We start from the raw sequence: 12768 nt of genomic DNA, 5'->3' as shown, positions 1-12768 counted from the left end.
CAGTAACAGATGTGGTTATAATTTCATACAGGAAGTGCATGTGTAGAACATGGTCTATTTTACTGAACTTAAAATTCCTCTCTTGTTTTCTCTTCTTGACAAGCTATTTTTCTTCCCTTCCCTTCTCATGTGGTGCGTTTCACATCAAACAAATATGTCATTCATATTGTGAAATGAAGGGGTGCAGAGGGAAAGGGGCTGGCAGACCATGACAGTTTAAAATGTAAAATGTAGACATATCTGTAAATGTGCTGGTGGCAACATAAAGAAGGTTTGGGAATCTCCGTGAATATTCTTATGTGATGCCCACCCTAGAAACCAGTCACTCCCCTTTTCCTTAAATTGTGCAGCATTCAGATTACAGTCCTATGATTTCCATTCTAAAGGATCAATAGTAATTTAAGGGTACGTTGGTAACAGATAGAAAATTACTTGGTGTGCTTACCTGTGCTTTGGTAGACACTGGGTTACAGTAATTAGCACACTCTATAGTGGGAGCCACATGCTATCATATTATTATTCAGGTTTCTTCAGTTACTGAATCTGAGTCTCAGTATAAACAAAATTCGCTTTGCATTAGTCTGTTGACACAACTGAATGTCCAGAAGGTATTAAAAATGCATTTATGTGGTCTTCAGCCACTAAGTGTGGGGTTGTTTGTGTCTCCTCTTTCAACAGCAGCAGGTGCTGAATCAGCTCAGGCTCCCAGTGTATTTAAACAGGCAAAGGACAAAGTCTCTGTGAGTAAAATAACTTTTTCCTTGTTCTTCATTTGAAGTTCCCTTTGGTATTAGTGGCAATGTTTTAATAATTTTAGGTAAAATTTAGACTTTAGATGTTTACCTTTCTAAATCATTTTCAATCATTCACTCACCCAGAATAATTCTCGATGGCATGTGAGCATGTCCGAATGTCTTCTGGGATGTGATGGTAGCTGGTGAGGGCAGAGCTGGGATGTAGGCCGCCTCTTCGTTAATAAGACAAAAACATATGAAACACTATAATGATCTGGCAAAAGTGGGGCAGCCCAGTTTATTTACTTTTCATAGAATCAAGATAAACCATCATAATCAACACTACACTATATTTTACAACATTTTCATTGTTATTACAAAGTAAGAATATGAGAAAATTAAACAATGTAGATGAGCAAAAATAAGTAAAAATTATCATCTGCTTATCTAAAGATAACTGCAGTTACCATTTTGATGTAAAATCTTAACTTTTTTTACACCCTTATAGGTTTAATAACAAAGATGGAAACACTGTATATTGTTTTTTTTATTAAACAGTAAACAGATTTCCATGTTATTAAACATTCTTATACATGATTTAAGTGACTACATAATATTGCATTTTATATTTTTACAGTGATGTACTTAATCAGTTTCCTATTACTTGACGTTCAAGCTAGTTTTCTGTTATTTTAGCAATATTACTGTAGAAATCTTTTTGGTTAAATCTATGAGTGTATCCATATGCATTTCCTTAGGATAATTTGGTATTAGCAAAATCATTGTTTCAAGAAGAAAGCCCGCATTGAAAGTTTTTGCTTCATATTGTCAAATTGTCAGAAAGTTTCCGTGACTTATATGTCCTCCAACTGTATATGAACATGCTTGTATTCATTATTATTGCTAGATATTGCTATACTGTTTGTATATTTGCCAACTTATGGAGATAAAGTATTTTAATTTGGTTGTATTAATGATGTTTAGCTCCTTCTGTGTTTATAAATCTTTTATATTCATTTTGCAAATTTTATTTTTTATATTATTAATCATGTTTTTTAAACTTTCAAAAGACCAAAGCCAACACAAAGTATTTTACTTTTCTCATTGAAAGAAAAAAGTTAAATGACTTCTAAGGAAATCCTAAAATTACAACAAATAATTTGAGTGATGGTAATTAGTAATATATCACAATGTTCTGGGTCTTAGCCATCATATATTATATGTAAATCACAATTCTTTGTTTAGCTTTCTAAAAACTAATGAAATTTGTGACTTCTACTTTTTATTTATTATGAAAAAATAGGAATTCATTCTCAATAACAGCCAAACCTTTTACATCACCTTGAAGCCAAGGAGCTTTATGTTGATTAAAAAATATATGTATGTTTGATTATTATATAAATGTTTTCAGACATATTTTTGAACTTATGGCAAGCTATAGGATCCATTTATTGCTTTGGTAATTTTAGTCTTTATTTTGACTACACTAGTATTTCAAGGTTTGTATTTCTTTACCTTCTGTTTCTGATGGGGAACTAGTGGGTTGTGTTGGTTAAAAGCAGGGTCATGAAACAGGCCAGATCCAAGTTTTGAACATTTATTCTATATGGTCTTTTTCTTCCTGTGTCTTAATTTTCCAAAAATAAAGGGAAAAGTAGAAATTCCTGTATCGTAAGTGACTTGTGAATGCTAAGTTTAGTAATTTTATGAAATACTACACTCTGTAGTGTTTAGAACATAGTATTTATTCAATAAACAGCAATAGTTATTATCATTTAAAAGTGGGAGTCTTTAGGAGCAGATACAGAAAGTAAGTCTGAGCTTTCTCCTGGTAGGAAAATAATTTTTAAGTGTACATTGTTTGCAAAATCTTTCAGAAATTTTCAAGTCCCTTGGTCTTCAAGTAACTCAACAAGAATTAGCATTCAGTGCTTACACTTGGACAGAGACTATATACATCTGATACAAAACTAACTTTTTTTCCTTGTAAATGCCCATCTCATCCTTCTGAAGAAGAGATATTAGACCACCATTCTTTCTAACATTTTCTTATTTAATGTCCTTTTTCCTTGTAACATCATTCTCTTCCTATGTTTCCTAAAACCTCAAGAGTAACTCAATACATCCATCAAAACAGTCCTCTGTGATTTTTCAACTGATCTTTATTGTGAACCTGACCTATAAGCTTTCATTTGTTTTTTGTTTGTTTGTTCATTTTATTTTGTCTTTGTTTTTAGCAGGAGATTAGTAGATGCTCATAATATGAGGCAATCCAGTTACTCCATTTTTCTTTCCTACACCACACTTTTGAAATTCACTAGTTTGTGGGTAGCATCAATCAAAAATGAATGACTTATGCTGACCCAGTTACACATCCCACTCAAGGTGCTGGGTCTGTAAAACAAGAAGTGACTTGTGCAATTTGTGAATACTTATGCCTCTGTTGAAGTGGCTACGGAGGTTAAAACTTGAGATAAAAATCTTAATTTCAACTGCTGTTTTTGTAACAGCTGAATCATATTAATTATTTGAAGATAAAAATCTCCTCGGCTTTGCTATGCTTGTCTGTATTTTTAACAGTCTCCCCTGGGACATGTGGCATGGCAGCACACCTTTCTCCAAAAGCCGTGTATATATGTCCAACCCACTTATACTTGCACTTGTCGACAATCTCCCCAGGGATTATCAACACCTGTGAAATAAGTCTTGTGATTTTTATGGGCAATTTAGTGCTGACTCTAATTTTTAGAATTTATAACACATCATACAAACTGTGGTCTATGCATAAAAATGTTATTAATTCTATGGTATAACTTGGTCCCTGGTATGCATTTGACTCATAAAATGAACTCATTATGTATAAAATCTACAATTTGCTGATGACATCAGTGTAGATAATCTGAAAATACATTTTCTCAACTTAAAAATATATTTTCCATTATTAGGCTTTAAATATACTTTGTTCTAAAGTTCTTGAAATGTGATCAAAATATTGATTATATATACCATTTAAGGGCTATGTTTATTAAAGGAACAATTCCAACAGACTCTCAAGGTGTTTTCCAAATATGGTATCATTATAAGATCTGTGGCTTAATCAGAGACCTTATACATAGAATTTATAAATAATGCTTCAATCTATATTCTCATTATGTGAGTATTCCTAAGTTAGTTCCAGTTAAAAAGAGGTGTTCAATGAAAATCTCCTGTTCTCACATAATATACATCTCTATCATTGATTATAATCGTTTAACGTGTTCTTATAAAAGCAGATATTTAATTTCTTATACGTTTACATATTTTTTTTAATTTTCCTTTTACTTCATGGTTTGGTTTATTTTGTGCTTCTGTTTGTTTTCTTTCATGGCTAGAATCCTACCTTGTCAAAGATTCCTGCCTTACAGGGTAGCACAAAGTCCCCAAGATGCAGCTCAGCCTGCCCTAGTACGACTAAAAGGGCTACATTTTCTGACAGTTTATTCATACAGCCCACCTCAGCGGGCTCCACAGACCGTTTACCATACTCAGAATCAGGCAACAAGGTAAGGCAGCAAGCCAATCAAAGGTGCAGAAAGGAATATAATTTGGGAGAAGGACACGATTCAGTAAATGTATGAAAGCGAGACTTTCAATACTAAAGTGTTTGACATATAAACAATAGACCTTATTAAAAACAAATAAAATTAAAAATGTTTTGATAGTTATAAACAGTCTAATCATTAAAAAATAGAAAATGTCTTCTTGTAAGATATACAGTGCATAATTAATTTTTTATTTGATATTTAATAAAATTCCAAATATAAACAAAATATATTATAATGATGTTACATATGGCATATTATATATAATATTGTATACTCTAATGATACCAAATTATATTATATATAATAGACAATTTGGGCTCAGCATCAGACAGATACATCAGGATTTAATACTGACTCTGCTACCTCCCAACTCAGTGATTCTTAAAAAAATTACATAAACTGATGAAACCTGTTTCCTCAGCTCTAAAATGCATATAATATTTTTTGATAATAATTAAATCATAAATGGATGTAAAGTGCTTAGTGTTCCTGTCACATAAGTGATGGTAGTGGTAGTTGCTAAATATTGTGCATGCAGTGCCCTTCTGCCAGTCTTTTCTGATGAGTACATTATCATGCTGATGAAGACGTCTCAGTAAAATTATTAATTACCTGGAGACTACTTGAGTACATTATTTTTACTCATGTTATCATTTAGAGTTTGAATTTCACAGTCAATTTTTAGCACTAACTGAGAAATATGTTTTTATAAAACTTCTAGGCAAATCTGAAATCTTTCTGATTTTGAAGCAGAAATGCTTTTAAGTATATGAAAGTCAGTAGTGTGGATTAAAAGAAATTCCGGTATCAGCACAGGAGGAAAATTAGCCAGAGTAGTGTAATCACTTTATATAATTAAAACAAAGATTCACAGGAACCCAATGTCGTTTTGTTTTCCCCAATCAGGATGGAGTAACCAAGAGCCCAGAAAAGCGCTCTTCTCTGCCGAGACCGTCCTCCATTCTCCCTCCTCGCCGAGGTGTATCAGGAGACAGAGATGAGAATTCCTTCTCTCTCAACAGTTCTATCTCCTCTTCTGCACGGCGGACCACTAGTAGGTTTATTTTGGTTTGGTTTCCTTTTCATTCATTGTTTAAAAATCCCTTAAGTCGAGTAGCTTAAAATGTACTTATATTTTACATTTTCAAATAAAACATGCTTTAAAAACATTATATTGAATATTTGTCCTAAGAATCAGAAACCCAGACTATCAATGGGTCCGAAACAATTATTTGAGTCAAAACAACTGATGGTGGAAATTAGTACATACTACCTTATTATCCATGAAATAGAGTTGAAATAAAGTCATTTTCAGAATATATTTTTTTCTCTTCTTTTAAGTTTAAGGTAAAAAAGAAAATTCGAAAGAACTAATTAGTAGAGAAAACCAATAGTCAGGGATTTTGTAAATATAAAAGCTTAACCTTTATTAGAATTCCAAGTCCTACAATCTAACTCGAAAATCAGTGCTCAAAATCAAGGATCCTGCTCAATTTGGTAAGAATTTGCATTCCAGTGAGGCTGTAAACATAGCACGTTCTGTGCAATAGCTTCAATTTCCTTTGATTTCATAATGTAATGGTCAGCAATTATTACAGTTTATGTAAAGAATATAAAAATGTTCCAATCATTACCCAATTATGTGCTATATCGCTACCAAGATTATCTCGTAATTCAAATTATTTTCATAAATATGAAATACTACAAAAATAGCTACCATTTATTAATCACATAGAGATGCTAAAATCTTAAGACACGTTTTTCAGTCAATTTAATTAACAGTGCTGATGATTGGGTGTTAACAACCTCATTGACTCTACTGATGAGAAAACTGACCTTTTAAAGACAGTAACTTGTCCAATACTACATAGCTAAGGTTGAATTTGGTTTTCAGCTCACTGATAAATTCACAACCTGGCCTCTTAATGTCTTCTCTATATTTATTTAGAAGAAATAGTAATAGGGAACCGTTCTGTGGAATCACTCAGGGAATAGTATCCCTGTCGTTTAAAAACTATTACAAAATGGTGGAAACATTTGGAGAATAGCATCTGCCATTTAAAATCCATTACAAAGTGGTGGAAATTGCTACTACTATCACATTATAGTTGATTTCACCACTTATTTTTTAAATATTTGACAATAATTGCCCCACTTCAAATGTGACTATTTTGTATGACACTTTAACAGTGATTTTGCCTACAATGTAAGTGTTTATTATAATTAGAGCAGTTGTGTCCCACACCATTTGGATTCAGGAAGCATTAAAATCCTTTGAAATACATGCTAGGAATACTTTGAAATCACTAAAACTCTTTCACCTTAACACATATGAAGTATTCAAATGAACTAGCAAAGAAGACATCTAAGAGTTAGTAATCTCCAGAGAAAAGAATTTAACTCCAATTATATGGACTTGGAATTGGGCATCAGCAATAACCCCAGGAATGTTGAGTCAACACAGAGGCACCAAGTGCTCCCCAAAGGCACACCTTGAATTATGCTTGTATTTGTTGCTATGGAAGCAAAATGTCACTTTCTCACATAAATCCACATCTTCGAGCCACTGTTCTCTGCCTTTTAAGATGGATCTGTATACCAATTGCTTTTTATGTTCTGAGCCAATTCTATATTGACTTTTTTAACTTTACTTACTTTCATAAGCATATGGCATTGTATTATTTGGTAATGAACATAACTAATACTCTGAAAATCTAAGGACATAGGGTCTATTTTTATCTCTACATAGCAATAGCTAAAAGGCATAGGAACAATTAGCAGAATAAGCAGTTTGCCTCCTCTCATTCGCCTATCATCTCCTCAACTGCACACAGGAATGTTCTAGCATTTTGTACAGCTATTGAAAAGATTTCAAAGAAAATGCTATGCAGGAAGTTTATTTAGCCCAAGAGTAAGGAAAGACCTTGTCATTGAAGAGTTGACAAGATAAATAAGAAAACAGTGTAACAGAGTAACATAAATATTTTTTAAATTGTTTTAGTAACTTAGATTTAATTTTTTCTATTTCAGAACAAATAGGAAACACTCAAATTTGTCATTTTTGATGACTAGAACATAATTTATTACAGTAAAAATTGATCGCATCTGTTGAACAGCAGTGTTAAGAGCTTCTTAATACTTGTGGTTTTTTTCTCATTCTCCAGATATAGCACAGAACCTTCCTCCTTTATTTTTTCAAAACTTAAAGCCATTTTTAGGGGTATAGAAATAACTGTTACTTTTAAGCAAATATTTCTTTTAGTAAATATTGCTATACACAGCCACATTATTGCTTTATCTCAGTCTCCATGAAGTAAAAATACCTCAGCACACTTAGATAAATTCTGAATCAAATTCATACCATTAAAAAAAATATATATGTTGAGCTCCTGCTCTGTTCAAGCCCCATAAAAGACACCAGTGCTATGTAGAGTGGCAAATAATACAGAGATGATCTCTCTTCCCAAAAGACCTGAGATATTTAAAAGTGATGAAATGATGGAGAATACATTTGAGGAAGAAAGAAGTTTCTTAAGAGATTTTTCAGAACATAGTGACTGACTCAAACCAACGTCAAAACCTTGCCATAAACAAACGTTACAGCCAGGAATCTACAGTACAAAAAGCCAAGTTGAATGTGGTTGTATTATCCTCTTCTTGAAATGTCATATTTGTGGAAAGCAATAAAAATCACTAATTTATCACTTTACCCTTCTCAAATCCCATTTCATATTGTCAGTTGAATAGTCTACCTATCTCTTGTCCTTCTACTAAAAGACCAAAAGGACACGGGACAATTTTGCCTTGATATGTGAAAACTGTTCACTGAGAAAGGAAGTAAAATTATTCTGTTTCTCTAGGAGACTGAGCTTAGACCAATGGGTAGATTTACTTTGTCTACAGACTACAATTATCTCAGAAGCGCTCTTGAGCTAACTTCTTGTAAATATTTAAGCAAAGATTAATTGTCCCCTTTCTCAGGAAGAACTTTCTGCACTGATGATGAATTATATCAGGTGACTCTAAGATCCCGTCTACTTCATTGATTTTAAAATTAATGAGTTATATCTTTATCCTCTACAAAATTTCTGGAAGATTCATTGATTTTACAAAGTTACATACTCAGTGGTAAAAAATAAAAATCGTTCCCTTCTGTAAAATATTTTAAAAAGTGAAAGAATTTATATAATATATGTAAACAATGTAAATCAGTGTTCTATTATTGGAATCAATGTATTATTTAAAAAGAAAAGATTTTTAGAGTTAAGAGAAAGTTCGACAGATATTAAGAAGCTAAATATCATGTCTGGCTTAGCATTTGGTATCATCTGGATAAATGAACCTCAATGTCTTTATTGTTAAATTAGGAATAATAAGAGCTGCCTCTATTGCATATATGTATGTTTGATTATCCAGTGTTTGGTATTCACAAAAGTGCTTTGAAATCTGTTAAGGTGTGTACTCATTTATATCATTATTATTTCAAAAAAGCGTGTGAAATGGCATTTAAACACACATTAAAAAAATAATGTGAAAAACATAGCATAAGAAAATGAGGAGAAATGAGTTAAATGATGAAGTGAATTTAATATCAATTTGAGGCAAAGAAATGCATCTCACAATATCTTATATAATTGATAGTGAGATTATTGATTTGACTCCAAACTGCAAACTAGTCATGAAAGTATAAGAGAAAAACACAATCTAGTACAAGATTCACTGTGAATATATTGTTAAACATCCTACTTTTCTAAGGAAAGAAATAGATTTTTTTTTTTGGTAATAAAAGCTAGGACAAATTTCCTTATAAAGGAAATACATGCAAACACAATCAGGTACAAGAGTCACTGTGAATAAATTGTAGAACCCCCCACTTTTCTAAGGAGAGAACTAGTTTTTTTTTTAATTTAGAGTTAAATAATTTTCTACACAGGTCAAAAGCATGTGATCTAAATATACAATTTTATGTTGTATATTCACCTGGATCTTGGAATAAACTTACTACACAGAAGAACAAATGGTCTGCATATCATTCAAGGAATCTTCAGTAAATATGAGCCCACAAAGAACATTAAGTGCAGACTGTTTTTCCAACTAAAGACAGATGCATATGCCTTAATGATCACACAAGTAGAAAATACTTTTAACACATTCATAATGAGAATTAAGAATAAATCAGGAAAACCCAAGTATTATCTTCACGATAGCAATGCATGTTCAAAAGAATGTCACAAATTTATGAGCCTAAAAATAGGAGGGTCTCACCTTTTTGAGCATTGTTGTAATTCATAAATATTCTAAACCCTTTTGAAATTTAATAAATTATGAGTTCTACCAACGGATGGGAAGAGGGGTGTCTCCAGGAGAGCTTTCTGACACTGTGGTTTGGCTTTGGTTTGGTTTGTTCACATAGGGTCAGAGCCAATTCGCAGAGCAGGAAAAAGTGGCACTTCAACACCCACTACCCCCGGATCAACCGCCATCACTCCTGGCACCCCACCAAGCTATTCTTCACGCACACCAGGCACTCCTGGAACCCCTAGCTACCCCAGGACCCCTCACACACCAGGAACCCCCAAGTCTGCCATCTTGGTGCCCAGTGAGAAGAAAGTTGCCATTATACGTACACCTCCAAAATCTCCTGCTACTCCCAAGCAGCTTCGGCTTATCAACCAACCACTGCCAGACCTGAAGAATGTCAAATCCAAAATCGGATCGACAGACAACATCAAATACCAGCCTAAAGGGGGGCAGGTAAGAATCACATGAACACACATATTTGCTGCCGAAGTAAAATCTGTTAATTATTATGTCGCCATCCTGATATTATAGGCTTAAGGTTCTTAAAACAAAAGGAAGATGGAGGTTTTAAATCGTTACTGGTTATGATTTATTGCTAAGACTTTGGATCTTATCTGAGAAAGCTAGCTTATAGAATATGGTGGAACTCATAAGCATGTGCATTCCTTCTGGTTATTATTAGATAAAAATTGATTTAACCATGTAGAAGAATCTTTTAGTTGATTACCTAACAGATCTTCTCTGAATGTATCTCTGTTGCCTTGTGGATTTTAACTTGAGATTAAAGTTACATTTCTGATATAAATTTGAGTGATCTATTTTAGATCCTGACTGTGAGATCATTTAACCATCTTTTAGAGATTCCACTTTCATCTCCTTCCTTCTCCCAAGGATTTCCTATAATGTCTTCTACCATTTCCCCATGTTCATTCCAAATCAGAGCATGGTTCCCCAAGTTTCTTCTCTGACTGCTATTACCTAAACATTGCAAAGGGCAGATATTCATGTCGGTAATTAATAGACAGTTCTATATGGTTCTGTTAGAACTTCCATTTCAGATTAATTGTATCAAATAGGGTTCTTAGTAAAACTCTGCCTACTAACTCTTAACTTTAGCTTCAGAGCAAACATTCACATTTTTTTCCAACAAGAGAGCTTTGAGTTCTACCTTAACCTGAACCTTTCTTATACACTATGTGTTTGGACAAAGCAATTAGCCTGGAAAGAGGTAATACAAATATCATTTAATATTTTCCTTGTGATATTGATATACCCATAGTTTGACTTTTATTGTCAATGAAGAGATAAAGCAACCATCCTTGAGGGAAAGAAGAGAGAAAGCAATAATTTCCTTTATACATTAATAAATAATGCCTTTTCAATATACCCCAAAAGCCTTTCTTTTTAACCTCAATATTATTTTCTTCCACTCTTTTTCTTCTTTTATATTTTCTGCCACTGATTTCTGGTATTCCTCTCTCATGCCAAAGAAAACGTATTTTCAGCAGGTTTAGAAGAAATGTCTTACCGAAACATGAAGCTATCAAAGATCCTACTCAGTGTTGAAACAAAAATTTAATATTGCTTTTTCCTTTAGCAACAAACTTCTTTGCTTTCTCATTGTGATTCTGTTCAAGAAATTCCAAAGAGTTAAGGAAAAAATCAACCAAAAAAGGGAGGAAGGACTCAATATGCCCTTTTAAGAACAACTATAACATTCTATAATAATATAGTCACAGAAAGATGCTTTTTCATAGAACAATGTAATTAAAAATATGAGCTACAAGAAACGCTTATAAAGAAAAAAAAATTCTACCAAGTTTAAGCCTATAATTCCAAAAATCTCATATTCTTGACTTTATCATAGCTTTGCACATCCAAGAGAAGGGAATATTTTGAACCTTTTAGAAATATCCAAATGTCACATTGTTTTTATATTTATACATATATAATTGAAAAGCATAAGTTGAATAAAAGAAATTTAGTACTAATTTGTAAGTTTATCATTTTAGCTCTTTTGAGCTACTCCCTAAAATAGGGTAGTTATCATCTGTATTTAAAATCAATTCTCTTTTTATAAATATCCAAGTGTCCTGGTATTCTCCTTAACTAAATGTGAGGTTTACTTACTTATATTCTAGAAAATTTTGATTCTTAAAAGAATCTGTCTCTTCATAGAATCACAAGGAAATATTAATTATCTCAAAGAATTTTATTGAAACTAAAAAGAAAATCTATTAAAAAGGGGATAATTATTGATATAATTTGACAATAAATGATTTTATTCAAATGACTCTTCAAGGTAGAAAGCCAAAAAGTGATTTTGAGCTCAGCTTTGCTACAATCATTAAGTTAAACCAACTCAAAAATATGAAGACATTTATTTTCTTTTCCTACTTCATGATATGTGGCTGTGAATATTTCTATGTCTAACTTTGACTTCTACTGTATTTGTTAATTCATAAGATTGATATATAGATTTCTTATTCTTTTGAGCTAAACTAATGCTGCCCTAGAGATTGTGGTAATTAAGGACTAGTAAAGACATATGACACAAAAAATTATAGAAAGAACAAAATAGCCTCAAAATCACCATGTCATTTGAAGAAAATCTCTTGTTCCATAAGGCAAGTATTAACCTGATGCAGAATTATCCTACTGCAGCTTCAGATGACTTGGAAAAAAATCTACAACCATGGAGTTATTATAAAATGACTTTTGTTGGTGAAGCAGAAAGTATTTCCTCACCAAATTAAGAAATAGATGGAAGGAATATATTTGCCTTCTATTTTGTGATAGATGGCATCAATGCATTTAAATTGGAGAGGAAAATGAATTGGAAAATTGAGATGCACTACAGTTGAACTCTCTTTGTAACAAAAATGTTTCACTCAACACTTCAATGCTATCCCTGTAAAAGCTTCCTTCTAGCATATGATCTCACATACAGGGAGTGAGGAGAGGTTCTTTTTCTGTACATATTAAATTGGGGATGTTGATTGGATTTTAAATGTTCAACTTTATAAAATGACTAAGAAAATTTTTTATGTTAAAGCTTCTTAGAAATTATCAAGATGATATGCTAAAGACCCTCATTATCTGATTGAGAATCCATAGATGCAGCCAGTGGGGGAAATTGAAGCCAGTGG

At 32.5% G+C, this 12768-nt stretch overlaps 1 protein-coding gene across 7 annotated transcripts in view; it reads left to right on the top strand.

The window, feature by feature from the left end:
- MAP2 (microtubule associated protein 2) overlaps positions 1-12768 on the top strand; it is a 278408-nt gene that overhangs the window by 249155 nt on the left and 16485 nt on the right. For 4 of the 7 annotated variants that reach the window (XR_009055070.1, XM_057745156.1, XM_057745159.1 and 1 more), the window contains 4 exons: positions 679-740; positions 4106-4276; positions 5225-5372; positions 9732-10072. Coding sequence is in view for 6 of the 7 variants with exons in the window: in XM_057745156.1 (XP_057601139.1) it covers positions 679-740; positions 4106-4276; positions 5225-5372; positions 9732-10072 (722 nt within the window). In the remaining variant the exon portion in view is untranslated. The remainder of the gene's footprint in view (positions 1-678; positions 741-4105; positions 4277-5224; positions 5373-9731; positions 10073-12768) is intronic. The other 3 variants (XM_057745157.1, XM_057745155.1, XM_057745158.1) reach the window with 2 other exon arrangements.

Source organism: Hippopotamus amphibius, chromosome 8 (genome assembly GCF_030028045.1).
Source record: "Hippopotamus amphibius kiboko isolate mHipAmp2 chromosome 8, mHipAmp2.hap2, whole genome shotgun sequence".
NCBI lineage: Eukaryota > Metazoa > Chordata > Mammalia > Artiodactyla > Hippopotamidae > Hippopotamus > Hippopotamus amphibius.
Note: the sequence above shows the minus strand (reverse complement) of the source record. Positions and strands in the feature narration are given on the sequence as shown.